The 25,128-nt window shown below is 43.1% G+C and overlaps 1 protein-coding gene across 4 annotated transcripts in view; it reads right to left on the reverse strand.

The window, feature by feature from the left end:
- ANKRD17 (ankyrin repeat domain 17) overlaps positions 1 to 24,886 on the reverse strand; it is a 95,611-nt gene extending 70,725 nt beyond the window's left edge. For 2 of the 4 annotated variants that reach the window (XM_060282267.1, XM_060282266.1), the window contains exon 1: positions 24,277 to 24,886. In XM_060282267.1, the coding sequence (XP_060138250.1) occupies positions 24,277 to 24,720 (444 nt within the window). In that variant the 5' untranslated portion in view covers positions 24,721 to 24,886. Of the gene's footprint in view, positions 1 to 5,255; positions 18,136 to 24,276 lie in introns of those variants that run through there. The other 2 variants (XM_060282268.1, XM_035102042.2) reach the window with 2 other exon arrangements.
- Positions 24,887 to 25,128: the final 242 nt, after the last annotated feature.

The following is a 25,128-nucleotide window of genomic DNA, read 5'->3' on the forward strand; positions in this document are numbered from 1 at the left end:
TTTGTCTTAAAAGACATGATCAGTGTATCAAAAATAAAATAAAATTATGAGGCAATTTGTCTGGTAAAAAAAGGCGATGTAGGCCTAGTAATGTTGTAGACACTTGCAAGGCTAGATTGGTGCTTTTGTTATTACATTTCATGAGAATTCAAATGCAATTAATATGAATGAAAAATTAAGTATTCACATGCTTGTTTACTTGACTGTACTTCAGAAGCCAGCTGAAAAATCCAAAATACCAAACTCCATATCAAAGGGGGATGCCCCCAAGATAATAATTTTTTTATTAAGTGTTAGGAATGCAGCTTGCCTTATAGAAAGACCCTTTGTACAACTGTCTGCTTTGTTTGCATATTAGGACAAATTTCTGTGGGCATCAATAATCCCCAAATAAAATAACCAACTCCCTCATACTTCCTTCTTGCATTTCTAACATTAGGGCAGAACGGCTTGTTTTGACTACAAGGTTTAGTGTGCTCAGTTATGTGCTTCCCCTCTAGAAAGAACTTTCACATTCCAGCAAGGCAAAGCAGCAAGAAAGGTTTTGTCTTAATCAAAACAGACCCCTCAGGAGCAACCTCCACTGCAAAACAAGGAGATATAGCTAGTGGTAGAAAATACATCAGCACTTCAGCATGCCAGATCGGACTAGAAGTCCATCTAGAACAGTATCCCGTTTCAAATACTTTGGCCAACCACATGCCTCTGCTAAGTCCACAAGTAGCCTCCTCTCCCACTGCTGCAACTGCCTTTGCAGCAACTGCCTTTGCAGCAACTGCAACTCTCCAGCAACTGCCTTTCAGAAGAAGGCATACTTCTTCTGAAACTGTAGGTTGCCTACAGCAGCCATAGCTACTAGCTATAGATCAATTTTACCTTACATCAATAAACCATTCCCCTTTTACAGCCATCTTATCCAGCGGCTATCATTAACTGCTTCTGGCCAACTTTGAAGTCATAGAATCTGTATCTGGTCACAGTCATAAGATGGCATGCAGCGGGTCTGTCTTCAACCTTAGGCAAAGCACAGAGTGGATAGTAAAATTTGTACACCGCCTTTCATCCAAAGATCTCAGGGCAGTTCACCGCATAAAAATACAAAATACAAACACAAAATACCTAATAAGAACAAGAACAAAACAAACACGTAATACCCTCCCTCCTACAAACACATTTAAATGGCCATTGGACGTCAATCAGCCAAAGTCCTAGTTGAAGAAACCATCTTGCCTGGCACCTAAAGATGTAAACTCAAGGCGACAGGTGAGCGTCCCTGGGAGAGCTTTCCACAATCGAGGAGCCACTGCAGAAAAGGCCCATTCTCATGTTGCCACCCTCTGGACCTCTCATGGAGGAGGCATATGAAGAAGAGCCTCAGCCAAGTTGGTTCATATGGGGAGTGGTGGTCCATGAGGTATTGTGATCCTGAGCTGTTTAAGGCTTTATAGGTCAAAACCAGCCCTTTGAATTGGGCCCAGAAACTAATTGGCAGCCAGTGCAGTTGGGCCAGGATCAATGTAATATGTTCAAACCATCTTACCCCGGTGAGCATCCTGGTTGCAGAATTCTGCACCAGATGAAGTTTCCAAACAGTCTTCAGAGGCAGCCCCACCAGGGCCAGATTTAGGTTTGATGAGCTACTAAAGGTAATGGGGCCCTTTATATGTCCAGCTGTCCTTTGTCAACAACAAATTGTTGCCCTTTTTTGTGTTGAATATATGCTATATGGTAATTTATGGACCTAACAGGTATCTAAAGCAATTTGCACATAACAAAATATGTATTTTATCAAAGTAATTGTTAAACTGAAATACAATTAAGAAGTAGTATCCAGGTTTTTTCCTTTTGATTTTTTTGTTGGCCCCAAGAGAGTGGGGGCCTAAGCTATAGCTTGTTTAGCTGATACGTAAATCCGGCACTGAGCCCCACATATAACACATTGCAGTCATTTAACCTAGAGGTTACCAGAGCATAAGCAACAAAAGTTAGGCTACCCCTGTCCAGATAGGGGTGCAGCTGGGCCACCAGCCAAAGCTGATGAAAGGCACTCCATGCCACTAAGACAAAAGCCTTCTCTGTCAACCTTCTCCACATCATTTATAGTAGTTTTATTATCTGATTTATTCTAAGAAAAGTATAAACCACTCAACATTTTAAAAATTGCTGGTGTACAAATAAAATAACCTAAAATCAATATAAAATGCAGTCTTTTTTCCTATACTGTATCTAAAATAGCCAGCAGGATACTTAGCCCATGTTTCTAGCATGTGCTGAAACCTCTGTCATGCCCAACTTACCTCCCCCCCCCAACTAAGTCCCAAATGCTTTAATGTTAACTCGTAGTAAATATGTTCAAACTCATTTCAGTTGTCCTTCTCAGCACATTTTCCAACTTGACAATATCTTTTTTTGTGGTGAACAACCAGAATTGTACACAGTATTCTAAGTGTGGCTGCACTACAGATTTCTAAAAGGGCATTAAAATGCAAGCAGTTTTATTTTCAACTTCTTTCACAATAATCTGCAGCATGAAATTTGCCTTTTTCCATGGCTGCTGCATGCTGGGTTAAGGTTTTCAGTAAGCTCATGACCCCAAGATGCCCTTCCTGGCTCAATGCTGCCAATTCATACCCTACCAGTGTACTGTGTGCGTGAAGTTTGGGATTTTTTTTGCCCCAGTGCGCATTACTTCACACTTACTGATACTGATCCTCCTTTGCCAGTTTTCATCCGATTTGGGGAGATCATTTAGGAGCTCCTCTGCAGGTTGCTTGTGACATAATTTGGTGTCATCCTGGCTCACTGCTTGCCCATCATGCCAGATCATTTACAAACAAGTCAAAAGCGTAGCTTCCAGCACAGATACATGGAGGACCCTACTTCTTATTCCCATCTATTGTGAAAACTCACAATCTATCACTATTTTCCACTTCCTGTTACTTAACCAGTTACAGTACTAGGTTTAAAAGATGACCCGTTTCTACCTTTCAATTCAAAACTTCCAGGGAAGTTTACAATAATAATAAGCTGACCTGCAATTTCCTGGATCCTTTAAAAATGTTATAACAACTATTTTTAAAATTCTCTTACATGGAATCCACTTTTTGTTAGAAGACCATCAAATTTAAACTCTAGTTCTTTCTGAACCCTCTGCTGAATGCCATCCAGTGAGCTGTTAACTTTTAATTTGTTGATAAGCCCCAAAGCTTCATCTCATCACCTCTGTTTGACTCAATTCTTCAGCATTCCCGCCTTACATATTCCTCGGTGAAGAGATTTCACAAATAATTCATTCGGCTTTTCTGCAATCACCCTATCCTCTTTTAACAGATCTTACACCTCTTTGTCTAATACTCTAACCTCCTCCCTGGCTGATTTCCTGCTTCTGGTGTGCACCCAAAACCAGGAAGGACCAAAATTACATTCATCTAACTTACATTAACAGAGCAACACAATTAATGGAAGTACCTCCTGCTCATTACACACAATTAAACCTATGGAATGTTAAAAAAAAAGCTTAAAAACGCAAGCTGACTAAAAATAAATATATAAATCTTCATAAATGCAAGTCAACCAACAGTTACTAAGCTAGGAGAGAACTACAAGGGATGAATTCTTGCTATAATTGCTCTGTCACCCATGCTTTTCCCACAAGGCATCTGACAGTCACTGATGTTTTTCACCTGTATACACTTCTCCCTCCCCATGGAGGGAGACTTCAGGCTGCCTTTACTGATTATCTGGCTATGGATTTTTCTGGTTGTTTCACTTTACTGCTTGATTCTAATTCTCACAGTTATTGTTGTGGGTTAAATACCATAATCTGCTTCAAGAGTCTTGTGGAATATTATCAGAAAATAAAGATTATAATGCCAACCCAAGATGTAGTGATAAGAGCAAGGGCTTTGAAGAGGTCATATATTTGGTACCTAAATCTTTAAATTAATTGTAAACTGGGAAGAAGTTTCATAACATAGTTGCTTCAAACTACCACAACAGTAGATGCACAGCTATGATGCTTACAAACTTTTTAAAAAACATGGAAAAATCAACTGCTGTTTTGGAAACTGTAGGTTGCATGTACAACTACAAGAGAAGTGCTAGCCATGCACAGGGCATTTAGTTGTAAAGGGAAAACTGCATACAAAAATTCTTTCTTACTTTCATTTCCCACAATTTCATTGCTAAAAAGTATTCCCTAGCACGCTGAAGATGCTTTAGAAGTGAACTTTTAAAAAGTATTGCTTGAGTCAGAAAGGCATTCAGCCATTGGTATCTGATGACTGTGGCATGGGGTGCACTATTTTACAGATTCAGATTGAGTAAAAAATTCAGAATAGTAAAAAAAAAACACAACAAGAAGCAGCTTTCATTCTCCAGATCACAGAGGCATAAAACTGCTGCTGCAGTGTCATCCCCAACCACAAAACACACACTCGCTCAATTCCCCCCTCTCTCTCTCTCACACACACACACAGACTCCAGAAAATGTTCATTGATCATGCAGCACTTTATAATGCGCAGTAGGCCTTTATCTCCTGCACTGCCTCTTCTCCTCCCCGCTCAGCATTATTGTAACTGAGAATTCTATCAGTCGGCATGCTATAGACATATTTTTTTTAAAAAAAAAAAACACCTGCCTGACCACCCGGCCAAGCTGTCATATTTAAGTAATAACTTGCAAGTCTGCAGTCACTGCACAGGCCATCACCTACTAAGTAAAGACACTGCTAAACAGCACCTTTAAAACGGCAGTCAAGATGTGGCCATGTATTTTACTTGGTAATTAATTTTCTGTTGCAGTTCTCTTGATTGAATCGATGTCAACACTACCATTAAAAACAATTCTGCTCCCTCAAAACTGAAATATAAAAGCATATGTTTTCTTCCAAATAATTAAGTATGTCAGACTCAGAATCTAACATGATTATCTGCCGATTTGCAGCCCCACCTTCTAACGAGTTAATCTAAAGGTCACAAGCAGGCAGGCGTAATGTGAAATCCCAGGCTCCTCTTTCTCCCTCCCTCCCCCTCTCCCTCCCTCTCCCCCCCACTGCATATTCCACATCCACAATTTATAAACACTGAATGTTCCATTCTCGACTGATCTAGCTGCACTGCAAGTTAATCTTAGCACATCACACACGTAACAAGGACTCTGTGACTTGCCTTAAAGCACAGCATCGCCTGGAAGGGACTTTTAAAATTATCGGCTTTCAAATGCACCCTGCAATATGCAAAAAAAGCAGCCCTACCTCAAGAATGTCTTCTAAAACATACGCTTCCATTTCAGCCGCTGTCTCCACCATGTTTTATCAAACTGCCATGATTCTTACTGCACTATGATTAGATCACTGCCAGTAGGAACACTCCTCTGTGTCAGCAAGGGAACAGGAAATGGAATGTTCTATTATACCCCTCAAGCAGCTTTACTGCTGGCAAACCAGGGATCTACCAACAGAGCAGGGGTGACTCACTGGATATCTTTTTTTAAAGACACAGCTGCTCTTTTCTCGAACCACACAAGGCAAACACAAGTAGATTTATCTTATTTTGCAATATCCTTTTCTGGACGTGTGTTTGTATTGGAAATATAAAGCCAACTCTTCTTCTTTTTAAAAAACCAAACTATCCTGGATTACCATTTTTTTAAAACTTAATTGCAATTCACCTGCACCCAAGAATCCTGCATGCTGTTCTGTTTAGCTCTATCAGATATACCACAGAATACCAGACACTGAATGAATCTGTGCTTAATAAATATCTGTGACAAATATATATTTATAATGCTCATCCATTACAGCAAACGATAGAACTGCCTGAGTCTTCTAAAACATGAACATTCACGTGTTTACATGGGATAGCTCCCTTCCTAAGATTATTTCATACCTAACACAAGCTGACCTACAGAATAATACAAACACTGTCTCTCTGCCACAAACCTAACTAATCTCAGAGCTATATGTACTCTGCAGTGGAAAAGTTTAAAATTCTGTGCCCAGGCAATGCGTTATTCTACAGCACGAAAAAGCAAGACTCAGTTGCATCATCTAGTAACAAGGGCTTAATGAAGACAAAGTATATGCACTTCGCTAAGGGGCTAAAAAACAAATATATTTCCTGAGAAATCTATTTAAGAGGAATCTGGTCAATCTACTGCCATTCCAGAATGCACATGAAATGTTAGTACCACAGGTACCTATATATGGCATACAGGTGAAAACTAGCTTCTTCTTTTCCTTACAAGTGTTTTATTTCACTAATGTTTTATTAGGAAAGTTTGTACAGTATTGAGGTATTTCTGATTGTACGACATAATTTCTAAATCAGGAAAAATCTATTTTAGAAGTAATGAAAAGAGGGGGGAAGACACAAATAAGAGAGATTATTTATACAACATAAGTCCCGGTAGTGTTGAAGGACCCTTGATTTCCAACTCAGACTTAGCATAAATATGCACTATACTTCATTGCCAGTACCATGCAAGAATATCCCAAAGTGAGCCTTCTTTCTCTATGCTGTCCTAACAGCTAACAGCACTTAAAGGTCAAAAGGCTGTCCCTGAAAAGAGGAACAGAACAGTCCCAAGGCTCACCTCCAGAACGCAAAAACAAGTGTCAAACAAGGCTACATTCTGGAGGCTGTATGAAAAGTTCCTTCCTACTGCCTAACCCTAGATCTACAGCCTCTAACATTGCAACAGTTACAACACATTGACTATGGAACACAGCCCTGTCCAAGGCATGGCTGAATTCTGAAAGCTGTGAGGCAACTCTTTCTTCTAGATCTAGATTGCAATCCAATGCATGTTTATTTGGGTTATCCCAGGCTTAAAATACGAAGCAGACAGAAGCTGAGGATTTCCAGTCTCAGGTGTACCCATTCAGAACGAAAGAGAAGAAAAGAAACTTGGAAAAGGATAGACTACTGGGGGGCAGGGGGCAGAGAGAAGAGGAGATGAGATGAGCAACTGTAATCTGTAGCCTTATATACAAGGCTCCATTAACAGCATTCTAAGATTATGAAAAACAGAATTAGGAAACAGAATAACCAAATTCATAATGATTTCCATACTGTTTGAATGGCCATTTTCTGGATTTGAAGTAGGGGTGCATGCCTAAAAACACATTTAATTAACTTCTGCAGCCCTTATCATCTGGAAGCAATTTAAAGGGCACATATTTGTCAAGAATAATAATTGCATCAATGAGAGTTTAAACTGTGGTTTGCTGCCAACACTTGCTAATTAGGATCGACAATGTAGTTGCAACATCGTTTTAAACACTCTTCTGTCCACTATTTACATGTATTGGAGGACATGATCAATTTTTGTGGGAAAAGAAGGGGGAAATATTTGCTGCTGTGAAAGAGATGCAGTTCTAATAAACAGTTGACTGGATTCCACAAAGAATTATTGGGTTGTAGCCAATGTTAGTCCCTCTCAGAGTAGACCTATTGAAATTAACGATTTACTTGGGTCCATTATTTCTAATGGGCCTGCTCTGAGTGAAAGCTGAATACTGTATTATCCATCATTTCTATTTATAGGACAGTTTGACCACTCAGTCCCCAAAGTAGGGAGGAGACTATGAGATACTGCATTGAGGAACAACACCGTGAGATAGGTACCTCATGTCAAGTCAAAGCACGAACCCTTCCCTCCCCAGATTCTGTCCATGGTCACTAACTAAGTGATGTCTCAAAGTTCTAGAGATAGGGTCCTAATTTATACCAGGTCTGAACAATTATCCATGTTTTGCATGGCAGGACCACCTGAGTCTGAGGTACAAAGCCTTCCCAGTCATGCTTCCTAAAGCAGAAATGCTAAGGATTACAAAAAACCTTGACCTTAGATGCGCATGGCATATGCTCTATTTGTGGGTTGCTTGCAACTTGTTTTTACATGCCAACTTATCAGTAGCCTAATGCAGCCTTGCCATATGAAACTTGCCTGCACCCCTGGGGCAAGCAGCAATTGCATCAGGTGAGCACCAAGTGGCAAACAACACAGCTCCTCTCCTTGAAAAGAAACAAACCGGGAACAGTGAATAACTGGACAATGATCCATATGCAAATTGAGACAGGAAAAAGTTCAAGAGAAGCATCTTCCCTAGTCACTTTCACCATGGCAAGCGATCCCTTGGAGTGAGTGTGATGAGGAGTCCCAGCCTTCTACTTTCGCTCAGGGCTACGGAGGGAAAGTGCAACACTCCTTCAGTACTGAACCTAGGAGCACAGGTCAGTTACAAAGAAAATCCTTGCCCTTGAGACTGGCAGCTTTGGTGGTGGGGGCACTCAGGTCCAGCCTTCTCCTCCAGCTCTGTAGACAAAGCTTGGGACTGCCCACTTCGGCATCAAGCATAGCGCACCGGAGAGCCTACCTGCTTAACACAAAAATAAGCTCTACCTCTCTCTTTGGCTCTATGGGAAGAATCTGGGGGTAGTTGACTGGATGCTCGACAGCCAGTGTTCCAACTGCCCCTGGCTCCACACCACAACAACTTACTCAAGCTTGGACCTGAAGTAAAGGGAATCATCCACACAGTTGAACAAACATCGAGATGATCCACCTTTCTTCCTTCTCCAGCTTCGTACTTGTAGTGAGGGGAGGCAGTGTCCCTGACACTGTTCATAGGTTCATAGAAGCCAAAGGGAAGGGGAAGGGAAGGTCCTGGCATCCACAAGTTTTGGCTGGACAACTAAGACCAGCCAAAATTTGTGGAGCCCTGTGTGAGTATTTTAACTTGCCAGTGCAATCATGCTTGTGCATACAGCTCAGTGTCCTTCTGCTTTAATGTTGACTAGTCCTTTTAAGGCAGCTGAAGGACAGAGAGTTCTTACCCTGTGTTCAGTCTCCTACTCTCTCTTTCTTTCTCTCTCTCTCTCTCTCTCTCTATATATATATATATATAGAGAGAGAGAGAGAGGGACAATAAACACAGGGCTCTATCTGCTTTGTCACTTCCCAAGGATTGTGGGAAGTCCCAGCAATAGGGAGGAGAGCCTAGAGACATAGTTCATCAGTAGGGTAACTGATTTTTGCAAGTTGAAAGTTACAGGTTCAATCCCAAACATCTCCAGGTATGGCTAGGAGACCCTAATCTGAAACTCTGGAAAGCTGCTGTATAAAACAAATGCCCCAATGGCATGACTCAGCATAAGGGAGATTCCTATGTTCCTCATTAAGTGCAAGCCTGATTTATTAAACAAGTTCACATGGTGTGAAATAGTCAAGAAAGAATTTTCTGACTTCACAAATAACAGCAAAACCATGGCTCAGGCTTCCATATTCTTTATTCTCTCCCTCACCCTCTTGGTTTGAACAAACCATAGTTGGTCTCTAACACTGAACTAGAAACCATAAAGCTATGGCTTCCAGTTCTGCATTGCAGGCCAACAGTGGTTTGTGAAAACAAATGTAAATGGTAAACTGTAATTAACCCAACCTGGAAAGGAAAGGAAAGCATCTGAAGAGTGCAAACCTGAGGGACAGCCCTGAAACCATGGTTTTGATATTTTAGGTGTACATTCTGCAGAGAAACCTGGGTTTACTGCTACATATTGTACAAAATGGCGCTAAGAAGACGAGACCAAGTAGCACATATAAACCCAGCAAATCTTATATACATTTATGCAAAAAGGATGCAATAGACACCATACCAGACTGGAATAGGCAGAACAAGATAGGGTGATGTAACCAGTGGGCCTCAGGCACCACCTTGCAAGACCAAACAAGCCAGCTGTTACAAGGCTGCATGGACATAAAGACATAGGGAGTCATTAAGTAATGAGCCCTACCTTCCCTTGCTACATTCTCACTGTACATCTAAGAGTGCAGAAGAGTGCAAAGCTCTCATGCTAGAAGCAGCTCACATAGCACCAGAACAAAGCAAGAGAAAATTTTTAAAAAGCAGAATGAACTGCCTGGCTTTTCCATCTCAGAACTAAATATTCTTATGTCTGTTCCTTGTGCAACTGAAGCATATACAGGACAAACAGGAAGACTTTACTGACTCTAGCCCCCAACTGTAGGGGGCTGCTAAAAGACCAGAAACTTTTGCTTCTCCTATCCTTGGGTGCGCCAACTCTATGGGGCTGAGGTGTGTTTGCCCACCAAGAAAATCTGTTGGAAGCAGGCAAAGGAGGCTGAGCATGGAGCCAAGAGGGATGCAGCTTCAGTGACTGGCTCCACATGAATGCGAAAGAGGAGCCACCAGCCACTGAAGCCGCACCACACTGGGCTCTGCACTCAGCCTCCTCCTGATGATATGATGCTGTGTACAACACACACGACGTTACACACACACATGACGCCACATACATAATGTCACCAACTTGTGACATGTGCCAAAGCCCCCCAGTCTTGGGCGCAAGTTGGCGCCTCTGCCTCTCCTTGAAAATATTCCATTCCATTCATTTTTTTTAGACTGCAAACCTGAGAGCAGAGGCTGTTATCGATGACCTTTGAAAACTTCTCTTTGTTTTGGCTGAACTGTGGGATAACAATACTTTAAATAAAATAAATAAAATGATTATGATTATGATTAGTTGTAAGCTTTTCAATATGTTCCTGCTGTCACTGCTGCAAAGTTTCAAAATTACTTATAGACTGCAGGTTCTCCTGGAAATTAGGGGTTGGATGGGGTTTTTTGGGGGGGGGGGTTCAACACAACGTTGTTGGGGTTTTTTCCAGGTCATAACTAGAGCCAGGTAATTACATGCTTCCAACAAAACAATACAGAGAACCCTGAAGTCTATCAGATATACTTTGTACATACTGTGTGCAAAAGAAAATGGTAACTACATTAAAGCCATTGTGGGTGTCAAAACCAGCAACTACACACATCTCTAGGCTCAGTGAAAGGTAGGAAAGGCTTAAAGACAGAAGATGGCACTGAGCAACTAAAGGAGCTTCATGACTGATTATGAATTGGAATCCAGCCCAATAAGCTGAACCTCAACAGTTACAAACAGAGCTTTCTGTCCTCTTGATGGAAAGTGGGGTAAAAGGACAGAGCAACATAATTTTGTTGCCATCCAATCTGTGCTGCTGCAAAGGTGTTGGATCCAAGTTTCAAATGCAGAAACGTAAGAGATCATAGCACTGCTTCTGCATTTGAATGGATTACAAACCAAACAGCACAGTTAGGATTTGGTGTTCGAAAGGTACTTCCATACATTACAGAGAACAGAAGAACATCTTCAGGTATTTAGCCAAGGAATGCAGTCTGGAATTCTGCCAAGGATATCCCTCCTGCAACATGATGGCAAAGCCTCTGAACAACATAGCCTCTGGACTCAGCTGCACACCTGCAAATAAAACGTTTTAAATGTGTTGTAAAGTGCGCAATACAAACGTGACACTAGATGGGGACAGTGAGCTATGCAAAATTCAATGTATTTTTCCACAGCTTTTTTATGTGTGTGTAGATTCCACCTCTCAGATTCCCCCAACTTCTGCAGCATGTAAAAGAAATGGTCTATGTTTGGAAAGACACCCAATCAAGGGGTTGGGGGGGGGGGTTGGACATGACATATGAAATGGTAGAAACTTGTTTCAGTTTGGACAAACCTTCAGACTTTAGAAGGCCATGATAAACATGATGACAAATACAAAGAAACAGAAACAGATAATGACAGTGTAGAAAAAGAGACTGATTAAATTTCATGTTGTGTTCACTGAAACTTATTTCCCCTCTTTTTCTCATCTCCTTTTATGTCTGCTTGACACTGTGGAGGATTGGAGAAGAAATAATAATTTTCAGAATAAAAAAATAAATGGTTTTACAATATTAGTGGTTTCTGTTTTTATTTTTATTTTTTTGCCTGCTCCTTATTAACAGCCACAAGCAAATAGTTGCTAGATTCCTTAAAGTTCAGCAGCCCCTAATTGTTGTCTGAATAACCTGTACTTTTAATATGCCAGACATTATATCTATGGTAAGCATAATACATCCTATGCTCCTAAAGTAAAAAAAGTCACTTTTGATATGTAAAATACTTTTTTTAAAAAAACCATATTGCATTTTAAAAATATATTTTCCCAAACCCATTTTCTCCATAAAAATGGTTTCAAAATTTCTGAAAATTTTACATATCTAGATATCATACAGTAAGTGAAGAGCAAGCAGGCTTTAAGTAAACAAAAATGAACTTTTAGTTCTTTAAGATAGCAACAGTATCGACAACAAAACCCAAGTGGTATAAGAATCTGACCCTAGAAGAACATACGGTATTTAAGAAAAAAGATAACACTTCAGTATTTTATTTGGCTGCTTTATCTAGAGTTTGATTTGGTTAGCAAAGATATTATAATTGACAACTATTGCTTTCTCTTTATTTACAGCCTTTGCCAATAAGTAGCTTTGCAAGAAGATCACCAGCAAGTCTTTATTTGGAACTTATCTGAAATATTACTTATCTGAAATATTACATGGGAGAAAAAGGTGCAGTCTTATGCTGAATATATGTCAGCTGAGAAGCAACAGGATTTGCTGAACGCCTCCTTTACAGTCACAGAGTGCCAGATACGCCACTGCCACGAAAAATGTAGCACCTTACATCTGCAGAACAATTCCTCAGCAAAGATATGCCAGCAGAAGAGTTTAAACAGGGCACAGTTACATCATTCTCTATGCCCCTTCAATTACACCATGTTCCTGTAAACAGTGCAACTTTACACCAGAACCTGGCACCAATAAGTTGCTCCCATCAACTTAAATGAAAGGGGGGGGGATTAAAACTGCCGCTCGCGTCAATAGTTGCCACAACAGAGCATAGGATCTAGTGCAATTCAGCACCCAATCACAACACATCACCTTCAATATATAAACCTCAAAGAGAAAGACCACAACTCAGGTGGTAAGAATTTATGGAATGGGTTTTAATTCCCTGGCCTCATGTAGTTCACACTTCGAGTTTACAAGTGGGAACTCTAGTGATGTTAAACTATGAGGAAAAGACATTGTGCACAAAACAGAAGGTTTGCAGAGCCCACATGGCTAATGCTCCTGAGCTGAGAACCCCACTAGATACCCTGCCTCAGGACTCCAGACACACCCCCAACACCAAGCTCCGTTCCCACAACTAAGATACGAGGAGAAGGCACCCAACACAGGTAAGCAAGGGAAGAGGAAAAGACACATTGCAAAATTTAACTGCTGTGGCTGTCTTGTTTCCCCCACCTTGTTTGCTGTAACTGAACAATAGTGTGTTGTTTGAGCTGACCCACTCCAACACCAAGAGCAAGGACCAGGATTCTCCCGGCTGTTTCTTTATGGGATTAGTAACGTACTTCCTCCAGGGCAGTTGCCTGCATCCTTGCAAGCTCCATGACAGGTAGGTGCTCCTGCCATGAAGCTGGTGCAATCAGGAAAACTACACCTACCGGTACTACTCTGCTGCCAAACCACTGTCCCAAGCACAAAAGGGTTGCTGGGGCAGCCAGTCAGCAACCCAATGCACATTTCTTTCCCTTTCAGAATCTCTTCCATTCAGGATACTGATCAATGAAGGCCATGACTTCATCACATGTGTTATCTCTTTGTTGCTAGGGTATGGAAGATAACTAGTGAGATCTTACTTCAGCAGGCTTCAGAATGGGATGGGGAGGAGGAGAGGAGAGAGGAGAGTGATGCAACTCTTCCCCCCCCCTCCCGTGTGATATTAGTACAGAACGGCTCTGCAAGTTTCATACTTCCAAGTTTTAAACAAATGTTATGCCGTGTCTATTGGTTCTAAATGAAGGTTTTTCATAGTGTGTTGCAGAAAAATAAAAGTGATTAACAGTGTAATGCTATACTTGTACCCAATGGGGTAAATGGATCTTAGCTGGAAGTATGAATAAGATTGCAACCTAAATTCTTCTATAAATAATTGTGTGACAAAGAAGTCAAAAGTTAATGCTATTAAGCAGTGTTTTTTAAAAAAATATATACTGTGTATAACACAGAAAAATGGGGAGAGATTGCTGAGAATAGTTGAGCTTTTGGGGGGGGTTGCCACTCACCCGCCTTATCGCAGCAGCCAATCGCCCGCCCAATTGCCACAGCAGCAAACAATCGCCAGCAGGCCTTGCTGCAACCACCAATAACCCGTCAAATCACCGCTGACAATCTCCTGCTCACAGGTGCAACCAATCACCCGTCCATCCTCTGCAATATCCGTGTATAAGACAACCCACAATTTAAAACATTTTTTTAAAAAAATAAAAAAGCATTGTCTTATACACAGTAAAATGCAGTATATGGATGACAGACAATAAGAAATAACTGGTCATGCTAGATACAGATATTCAGTGTGATATTCCCCAGATAATGGAATAAACAAATATCTCTAAAATAAAAAAGCATCAATATCACTACTGAAATTATCTCAGGCTAAGGTCAAAGGCAACTTTGTTATACAATATGAGTGTAAGAGGATGGGGCAAGTAGGTGGCAATGTCACCCCTAAGAAAGTGCGGAAATTATTAAGAAGTTCTGACAGGCAATACTTGTGGTATTTGGTCATGAAGACTTTGGAACATGCAAAAAAGCTGTGCTTTTATGTTTCATTAATAGTCCATTTGCCCAGTGAATTACTAAAATGGTATGCATTAGATCTACGAAAATAAGACACCGTATTATATTTATTTTTCCTCAAAAAAACCCACGGTGGCTTATTTTCAGGGGATGTCTTATTTTTTTAATTACATGTCCAGCCTAGCCTCTTCTTTGGCGCCCTCCAGAACTGTGCCTATCACTATGTCTTATTTTCGGGGTATGGCTTATATTGCGCAAATCCTTAGAAATCCTACTACAGCTTATTTTATGGGTATGTCTTATTTTAGGAGAAACAGGGTAACAGAGAGATCCAAAAAAATTCTGTTCCCTTGTCTACAAAACATTGTAAGGGCCTTAAACTATGAATGTGATCCTACCCCTTGAAACTGTTTGAGACTGAATTTATTCCAGTTTGAGAGATAAAGCTACACATAGTGGCACAAGGCTTATAACTTATTAACCTAAATAAGAGCCACAGTATAGATTATACATAGGGTAGTTTGTCTCTTCTTTCATTACACAGAAATGCTCCATTCCCCTTTTCCTTTGGAGGGGAACCACACTAGAACCCAATATGAAGGAGATTTGAACTAAACACCAGGAAAACCATTCTGATGGCAAGAACTCCCTTGGAAGGTGATGGACTCTCCTTCCTTGGAGATTTTTAAAGAGAGGTTGGATCGCCATCTGCCGTGGATGCTTTAGTTGAAATTCCTGCATTGCGGGGGTTGGACTAGATGACCCTTCAGGGTACCCTCTAACTCTACAATTCAATGATTCTATCTTTGTAGCAAGGCTAAACCAAAGGTAACAGCCTGCAGTGACCAGGAGTCAATAACCAGGGACCATGGGATCAGACAGCAGTCAGGACCTATAAGTCAGAACTAGAAAAAAGGATAGAAGGATCAAATCAGGACTGACCAATAACTAGGAAAACACTAAAGCTCAGGAAGACCTTGCTGCTCCGGCAAGACTCAACTGAAAAAGCAAGTCCTCTTATACCCTTTGATGCTCAGCAATAATCCACTGGCCAACATGGGTGGACAGAGTTAGTCTGAAACCTGAAGGTATATCATTGAGAAGTTGCAACTTGCGGTTCAAAGGTCAGATCCAGCTGTTCCTGTAATATAATGGCAAGAAATAGTAAAGTTCTGTGTTCCACAAGACAGAGGTGCTCCAGGACAGCAAAATTTAGATCAGGGGGTAGGAATCAACCTGTGCTAGATAGCATAAAATTCCCATTGTATTGTGGTTATACTCTCACAGGTGAGCCTAAATGCACAGATGTCAGTGGTGGCCAGGGGTAGGTTTGCACAGCTTATGCTGATGCATGAACTGTGCCCATTCCTTGAGGCTAAACTGACAATCAACCTTAGTCACATCTTGACAGCGTTATAACAACATACTACATGGAACTGCTCTTGAAAATCATTTGGAAACTTCAGCTGGTCCATAACACTACTTGTGAGGGACAGGGGATATTGCGAAGTCCCTCCCCTCCTGAGTTCCAGCCCATCCCCGAGCGCAGGGGAAAGCAGGGAGAGTTCCGACTCAAGTGGGGAAGCAGGAAGTGGTGTCCGAGGCTCAGGCAGGGTAGCGGAGCCATCGTCCCAGGTGGGACAGGAAGAGGGAAGCAAGGGGGGCAGACCTATTCCCCCAACTCCGGAATTGCGCAGAAAACGTAGGGGGAAGAGGCTGGGTCTCCCCAAGTTGTTATGTTGGAGAAAAACGCGCCAAACGCCATTCGGAGGTTCTGATTCAAGCGGATAAGATGTGTCTCTGTAAATAGTACTGCCTTTAGCACTGTAAATACGCAGCACCAATAAAAAGATAAAATGCAGAGCCGTGTGGAGTCGTTACTCTGAAGTAGCCCACCCAGGCCACTGTGACACTACTGATCAACTGCTAACCCAAACCAGTTACTAGGACATATCTCACAGGGATATTGGGGAGGAGGAACTTTATTGATAGCTACACCCAGGCTCTGTAACACACTTCCTTCCAGTGTTCGAAATTCCACAGGCACGTGTTGCTACTGCTGCAGGTCCAATTGTGAATGACATCTCTGACGAGTCAGCTGACTTGTGCACAGCAAAAGTTGTCTCTTTAGCCTTGGTTTGGGTCCAGCAGTGATGAAAATCCCATCTTGTACAAATATTTGAAAAATAAAAACATGTTTTCCCCCATCATCATCAAAACCAGCACTGCATTAGTGGGGCCTAGCCTAGGGCCTTGTTAACCTTTTGATAATTCATCACTGTATCAAGGAAAGTAAGTGCAGGGCTGACTACAGATATATTTGACTGTGCTGCAGCCTTTCCACAACCCACCCAAATGGAACTCACAAACCACAGTTTAAAAACCTCTGCCTTAGTCAACAGTTAATACCATTTCCATCTTCTCCTTCTTGCATACTGGGATAAGTGAACTGTTGTAAAAGCAAACTACAGTCAAGCAATGTAGTTGAGGTCATAGAATCATAGGACTGTAGAAAGTTGTGTTGGAAGGGACCCTGAGGTTCATCTAGTCCAACCCCCCCTACCATTGTGGTGACTGTAACCTAGGTTTAAGGTGCCATTTGGTATCTAGCTCATATATCTGAGTTTCTAATACTGTTTCTTTCCTTAGAGGTCCATCTGACCCCTTCTTTGCTGGAATTCTGTCAGCATGTAAAGCCTTCTCTGTTCAAATAAGCTGTTCACCCAGGTTAATGTGCCTTCCAATGCTAAGTGATAGATTATATCTTTCATGGATTTTTACCGTAGCTGCTTTGTTGTTCAATTGCTTCTTTTATCTGCTTTGTTTTTGATACTATCTGCATAAAAAGTATAGTATTTATTTGTATATTTATTGCTGTAAGATGCCTTGGACATGATGTACAGTGGTACCTCCAGTTGCAAACGAGGTCCGGCCGCATCCCGAGGAATTCGCAACCAGAGGACCATTTCTGCGCATGCGGTGAAACCTGGAAAAATACTTCCGGGTTTGCCGGGTTCGCATCCTGAAGTTTATATATCCAGAGGGAGACGTAAGCAGAGGTATGACTGTATAATTATTTCAATAGTATATAATAGAACAATTTTCATGGGGAGGGGAAATGTGGCTAATAATAGCCACATTAGCTTGAGGGAAGTTCACGCAAATGTATTTTCCTTTATCTAGATGTCTAGATATGTCTAGATATGAGTGGTGCCAAAATATCTAACAAGAAGCAGTTATTAAACCAAAGAAATGGCAGTGCATAACTACATATTTATAACAGTTGGAAGTCCAATACTCTGTCCAGCTTCCTGGTTGACTTGGATATACCACTTCCTAAGGGTGCTTGCAAAACCATGGCGTGCAAAGCTTATGCATGCAGCTGAACAGCAAATTCATTTTGGGGCGAGGGATAAAGAGGGGCTGTTAAACAAGGCCAGTCTTTGCTGCAATCTGAGCTGTGTTCTGGATGGGTGTTTTGCCCCCTAGAATATTCAAACTACGAAGCAGCTGAAAATGTTTTTTCCATGAAAATACACTTGGAGGGAGGAGCAACACAGCTGGAGTAGCTGCTTTAGTAATCAAAATCACTACATATATCTGCCCTGCATGTCTCTAAGCCCTCCCCACCCACCCACCCCCTTCTCCTAGCAACTTTGTTAACAGAAGTGCATTATATAGTCACAAAGGAAATAGCTTGTTCTGTGGTGCCCACCTCCGAACTGCCCTCCCTAAGGAGACACATTGCATGTTGACATTACCACCAGATTAATACTTTCTTACTTGTACTAGTGATTGCTGGGTTGCCCTTTGATTTGGTTTTTCGACAAGTCTGCATTTCTGATGTACATACAGTGGTACCTCTACTTAAGAATTTAATGCGTTCCGAACGCACATTCGCAAGTCGAAAAAAATTGTAAGTCAAATCCCATAGGAATGCATTGGGAGAAAAAAATCATAAGTAGAAGCAACCGTATCTAAAAATTCTTAAGTAGAAAAAATCCTATCTAAACCGCATCCAAGATGGCGGACAGAGCTCCGTTCGTAAGTAGAGTTATTCGTAGGTAGAGGTACTACTGTATTGTTTTAACACTTTTATATGCCACCCTGAAATCTTTCCAATGAAGAGTAGTTAAGAGCACAAGTCAAAGTGCTGGTAAAGGTAAAGATAAAGGGACCCCTGACCATTCGGTCCAATCGTGACCGACTCTGGGGTTGCGCGCTCATCTCGCGTTATTGGCCGAGGGAGCCGGCGTATAGTTTCCAGGTCATGTGGCCAGTATGACTAAGCCGCTTCTGGCAAACCAGAGCGGCACACGAAAACGCTGTAGCGGTACCTATTTATCTACTTGCACTTTGACGTGCTTTCGAACTGCTAGGGGGGCAGGAGCTGGAACCGAGCAACGGGAGCTCACCCCGTTGCAGGGATTCGAACCGCCAACCTTCTGATCAGCAAGACCTAGGCTCTGTGGTTTAACCCACAGCGCCACCTGCGTCCCTAAGAAATTTTAGGTAAGCAATAAAATTAGTTAAAACAAATATGCTGGATTTTCCCATTGTTTCCACCAGGCAGCTGTCACTTCTACCCTGTGGTTGACCTTCCTCCAAAAAAAGTGTCAAAAGAAATTAGGTAGTCTAGCCCTCAGACAACGGAACGATCAATCTATATTTTGATATAGGTCTAGAGCAGATATTGTGACAAAAACTTGTCACTTCAGAACATGTTGTTTGTGAAGGTGAGAAAGAGAGTGGTATGGTAGCCTATGTCACATGCTCTCTCAAGAACGACAAGACCCAAGACCCTTGCATCCTGATGGCATTCCTGTGCACAGGCAGGAGCCAACAGAGTATGACAGCTAACTGGCAGCAGGAGGGAGAAACAGGCAGCATAATAATCAAGAACAATTAGATCACAGGAACAATAAGAATCAGTGCTGCTGGTAAGGTTTACAGACCATAGAAAATGTGAGCAAACAAGTTAGGCCTCTGGTCTCTGGGCTCCACAGGAAAAAAAATGATAGTAGATACCAAGATGAACAGTGTCTAAAGCAATTTTGTAAGAATAATATATGCATGTCCCAAACTGCCACGTTTGGCTATAAGTACAGTTCAGGCAATGGAAAACGTAAGAGAGTCTAAGCAAAGAAAAGAAACTAAAAAGACAATAATCAAAACATCCTGGTGGTTCTTCCCTCAACCTGTAGTGAAGATTTCTTGGCATTTCTACTGCCACCCTCAAAAAATTCCAAAATTGCAGCAATAGTGGCCTCATGGGGCAACACATCAACTGCAACCAGTGACCAAAATATGGGCCGCCATGATCACAGGCATCATGATAGTGATTCCATAAACATCTATTTTTCCTTTGCATTCGGATGCACCTTGTAAAAGAATGCAGGATGAATGCAGAAAAGCTGGGGGAGGAACCTGAATTAATGACTTCTGTGACACTATTGTATATGAACACTAAAGAAATGATAAGTTTGTTGATGCAGTCGTCCAAGGCCACATCAGTAGTACTGTGCATCTAATATACCATAAGTCAGGCATCCCCAAACTGCGGCCCTCCAGATGTTTTGGCCTACAACTGCCATGATCCCTAGCTAACAGGACCAGTGGTCAGGGAAGATGCGAATTGTAGTCCAAAACATCTGGAGGGCCGAAGTTTGGGGATGCCTGCCATAAGTCATCACACACACTAGAAAGGAAGCTCCTGCACATTTAAGATGAAAATCAGGAGCCTGACTGGGAGATGACAAACATACCATCCATGTGAAATGAATACGACAAAAGATTTAGATCATTCTGTATAGACTGATACTCACAGTGTAACAAAATAGTTTTAACTGTGTTTTCATTTGGAACTACTGCTAGCAATAGCTTGATAGATATGTAAACTGTTTCTCTTTGGAAGATGCTGAAGATAAATTACTACCAGTTTTAATAATGTTTCAGAACATTTAATAGCACCTGGTTTTAAGTTTAGTCCACAGAACTCATATCTATCCTGTAGAACCTATTCGCAAAATAGTTGAATAGTACTCCTTCTGTATTCCGCAGTAGGTGTCCTGTGCTTAAAACAGACACCTACAGGGTAGGATATTTCTCCTCTCAAGTTTCTAAAAGGGAATCGAGAGCAAAAGAAACCTACTGTAGCTAAAACAAACAGAGCTATTTTAAGGCCATACAGAACGTTTTCTCAATACAAATGCTACAGTTGCACAGATTTTAGAAAACCATGCATTAATGCCGACTGCTTCCTACCTTAAAATTCTAACAAAGCAAAACAGCAAAACAGAGATATATTGTGGCCTTCCCAGCAGCTGAATACTGAAGTATTAACAAAGTGCAAATTTCAATGGGATTGAGGACAAAAACATGCAATTGACATCATGCCGTCACATTCATCACATAGGTATACTGACTTGGGAATACATTATAGCTTCTCCGTCAATGGCATTGAGTTGACCATGAGCACTCTCGCATTCGAACCTTACTTCACAACCTGTCAAGAGGCTGAAATGCTGCTCCAAGTTACTTGGAGGAAAACGGAGATGCACATGTTTGAAAAGAATTAATGTGGCTGCCCAAAAACTTCTTAAAAACTGCACTGGATGTAGAACAAAGGAGCCTACCTCCTATGATGTACTGTAGATCCACTTCATGGTGGATTATTGCTCAAAATATCAGTACCAACCTTGTAGCAGCCATTGGGGAGAATAAGCATTGCTTCCAGGTGACCAAGCAGGGAAACTCTGCTAAGGCTGGTCTGTTTTTCTTTTAGGCCACAAATGCTTCCGCAGATGCGAGTGGTTGGCCAACTATTGTTCATGTTGGACAGAAACAGGTCAATACAGTATATCCCTAAGAAGCATGGGCTTTCCATATCATAGATACTGTCTTCTTCCCACAATTCCCATTAGGAATTAGCTTTCTTGACTGCATTCTTCACACAAAAATTAAACAGCGGCCCACATTCCTCTGTCCTATGCACCAAAATCTACAATTCTGTCAAATCCATGTCAGCAAGATTCTGATAGGTTAGGAAATTGATTTCCTTAGAAGCTGACAATACTGCCCAGTAATCAGTCTTAAATCTTAACCTATGTTCCCTTTCCTGCCTTTTTTAGTCTAATCTCAGTATTTATTTCATAACCAGTCCAGGGATTGTGTGTAAGGCTAAAATCATATATAGCCAGAACAGCCCTGCGCAACCATCCCTACCATTTTTGAGTTGGTGCGCCAAAATGGCATCACACCCCACGCTGGGCTCTGGGAACCTCACAGGGTCCACGCAGAACCTTTCCAGAGCCCATAAGCAAGGCGGAGAGCTTAAAGGTGCTTTCAATGCCACTCAGCTTTTAAGCTCTCCATCTTTAACTTGTGCAGTCACAACCAGCTGCCCGCCAAGTGTGGGGAAAGCTGTGATCACGCAAGTTAAATGTGTGCAAGATGCGAGTCAACTGTACCTGTCTTGTCTCAATTAAGCCACAGCTTCTTAGCCCACATCCATTAATATACACAGGAACTGTGGTTTCCTTGCTATTTGATGGAAAGGAGCCAAGTATCATCCACATATAGAATATGGCATATTCTTCACTCTCATTGATTTAAGTGGGATATGCTTTAAAGGCTTTCTTCTTAAGGTAATGAGCTAGCCAGTGAGGGAAGAACTTCATTGTATTAACTGTACATGAATCATAGGAACAAATCTCTGCTAAATTATACATGGCCTGTTTCTATTATATAAATAGCCACACCTTGGTTTTTAAAAAGCTAATGATGCTCAACACAATATATTCCCACCAGCATGCTACTTGCATTTATTTACTTAAATTATATGTATGTTTTTATGCACTTCTTTATATGGCTCAAGAGTCAATTGCACATATAAAAATCAAATTGGTGGGAGACTCACAACTTCAGAGACATCAAACTTTAAGTATATTAAGCAGTTATGGGTTTTGTAGCACACAAATCAAGCATGCATCAATTGGTCAAAACAGAGGAGATGCCTACACATAAGAATTACCTCCCATTTGAGTTTTAAAATATGGAGCCATTGCAACCACACTTACCTGGAAGTATCTGCAATCTGAACCAACTGGACTTATGATTAGAATAAGGTTAGAATCATGCTGTAAGGCTGTAACTATATGGATTCATACTAGGAAATTAATCCCATCAAAAAGCAAACAACCATGCTTAAGACATAAGCCAACAGGGGCTGAACAACCAGTACCTAAAGCAGGGATAGGAGCTGGTTTCTCTTCAGATGTTGTTGAGCTACAACTCGCATCAGCCCCAGGCATCACAGACAGCAGTCAGGGATGATGGGAGTTGTAGTTTACACGGAAGCGCATGTCACGCAAGTATAAAAGACAGCTCTTGAGAATAGACTGAGACTCCTATGTCTTTGTTGGCATCCATCAGTCTCAAGAGACAATGGAGTGCACCACCAGGGGTGATGTCAAATGTTGCATTAGCAGCTCCAAAATGACTTCCCCAGGCTGCAAGCCTGGGCAGTGGGTCCTGGGGGCTGGCCAGATGACCCCCCCCTCTCATTCTCATTAATGTGGTCCAAAGGAAATCAGAGCAATACGTTTGGCACCAGCTTGGTTGCTGGAGTTGCTGGTAGGGAGCGTACAAGGCACCGTCCAACTGTCTTAGGGTCTCCACTCTGGGTTTGTGTAAGGTTTACTCCTTAGCCTTTTCTTCTCCTGGAGATATTCCTCCAGGCAGCAGAGGTTTAGGATCAGAATTTTCCTTCTCCTAGATGGCTTGAAGAGCCCCATCTGCCCCTTGTTTCCCTCTACAGCACTTGCAGAAACTGCCTTTATTTAGGAGGCAGCAGATAAGAAACTAGCTTTCGAAATAAAAACTGATAGAGAAAGCATCTAACACACCAAGCATGCAGGCCTCTCTCACATTGCCTCCAAGAGCCTTATGCATGTTTCTAGCTCAAAGAGCCCTTTTCCTTTCCGCCAGCCCATAGCAGAGGCCACTCAATTTACTGACCCACTCCAGGAGAAAGCAAGAGACATGAGCAAGTGGCTGCAACCATTCCCATGGAGCAAAAACCCAACAGATCCCAGCAGGGCCTTGTCCTGAAGAAGCACTTCCAAGATCACTGCAGCCTGTAAGACTCCCACCAGGGGTGATGACAGCTGTGGTTTGAAGCTTGCCATAGTGCAGCGCAGCTTCTGCTGGGACATTTGTTTTGGGGAGAGTGGGGACGGCAGCTCCAAGCTCCAGCTTTGGGGTACAGAGCGGATTCAGGCCACCTGGATCCCCACTCCCCCCCCCGAGTCCAGGTCGGACCCCCCCCCCCACTCATGCTCTCTCACTCTTCCCCCAAACATGCAACATGAACTTCCTGACTGTCAGGTAGAGCCGGAGACGGGTGGGTTTGGTCCCTACACTGAGCAAAAAGTCTCCTGCATTGCTTGGGGCTAGATGACCCTCGGGGGCCCCTTCCAACTTCACAATTCCATGATCGGCTCCTCCTCAGGCAGGCAGGCAGGCAGCAGGGCGAAGAAGCAAAACGGGGCAGATGCCTCCGCCTGGCTGCGCTCTCCTTCCACCCAGGCAAAAAAACAAGATTATGAAACCAGATCAGAGACGGCGGAGGGGTGTGTGTGTGTGTGTGTAGAGGCTCCCCTCTCCCCTTCCCGCCCCGGAGACCCATTCAAGGAGGGGGGGGCAAGAGGCAGAGGTGACCCCCCCGGCCATCCCCCCACCCCACCCGACCCACCTCAGACACTTCCTCCTCCTCTTCCTCGTCGTCGTCTTCGTCGTCTTCCTCTTCCTCCTCTTCTTCCTCCTCCTCCTCCTCATCTTCCTCCTCGTCGTCGTCGTCATCGTCCTCCTCTTCCTCACTGCTCTCGCTGCTGCTGCTGTGGCCGCCGACGCCGCTTTCCCCGCCCGGTGGTTGCGGCTGCTGTTGCGGCTGCTGCAGCTGCTGCCTCCGACGACGCCGGGTCCAGCTCCGCTTGGCCGGTGGCGGCTGAGACTGCTGCTGCCCGTGAGGAGGAGGCGGAGGCGGCGGCGGCGCCTCGCCGCTGAGGAGGAGCAGGTCGCACACCCTCGCCAGCCCTTCGGCCGCCGGCGGGAGCCCTTCGGGGTCGCCGTCGTACCCGCCGCCCTTCACCTTTGCCTGGGCGGCAGCAGCAGCAAGAGGAGGCGGTGAAGGCTCCATAGTCGCCCGCGCTGCCGCTCGCCCGCCCGCGCCGTCTCGCAGCCGGTCACCTTCTGGAGCCGTCGCGGTGGAAGTGGCGGAGGTGGGAGCGGGGAGTGAGGTGGAGGAGCTCTCGCGAGACCCGCAGGCCAGCGCCAGGGCCCGACCCGGCTCGCTCCTTCGCCGCCCGCCTTCAGGCCCGCCCCTCCCCCGGCTTTCCGTCAGGCCTGGCCCCGCCCCCGGCGTTGCGTCGTTTCCGCGCAAGCGCAGCCGCCCTCGGCCGCGGCCGGAACGAGCTCTGAACACCACAGGGAAAAGGGGGGGTTTTTTTTTTAGCTCACCCTTTGCGCTTGCGCCAAGGTTTGGATTTCCGGGTGGCGGTTCGTACGTCATCACCGCGCGCCCTTTCTGCGCGGGTTGGTGTCTGCG

Source organism: Zootoca vivipara, chromosome 13 (assembly GCF_963506605.1).
Source record: "Zootoca vivipara chromosome 13, rZooViv1.1, whole genome shotgun sequence".
In the NCBI taxonomy this organism is placed as follows: Eukaryota; Metazoa; Chordata; class Lepidosauria; order Squamata; family Lacertidae; genus Zootoca; species Zootoca vivipara.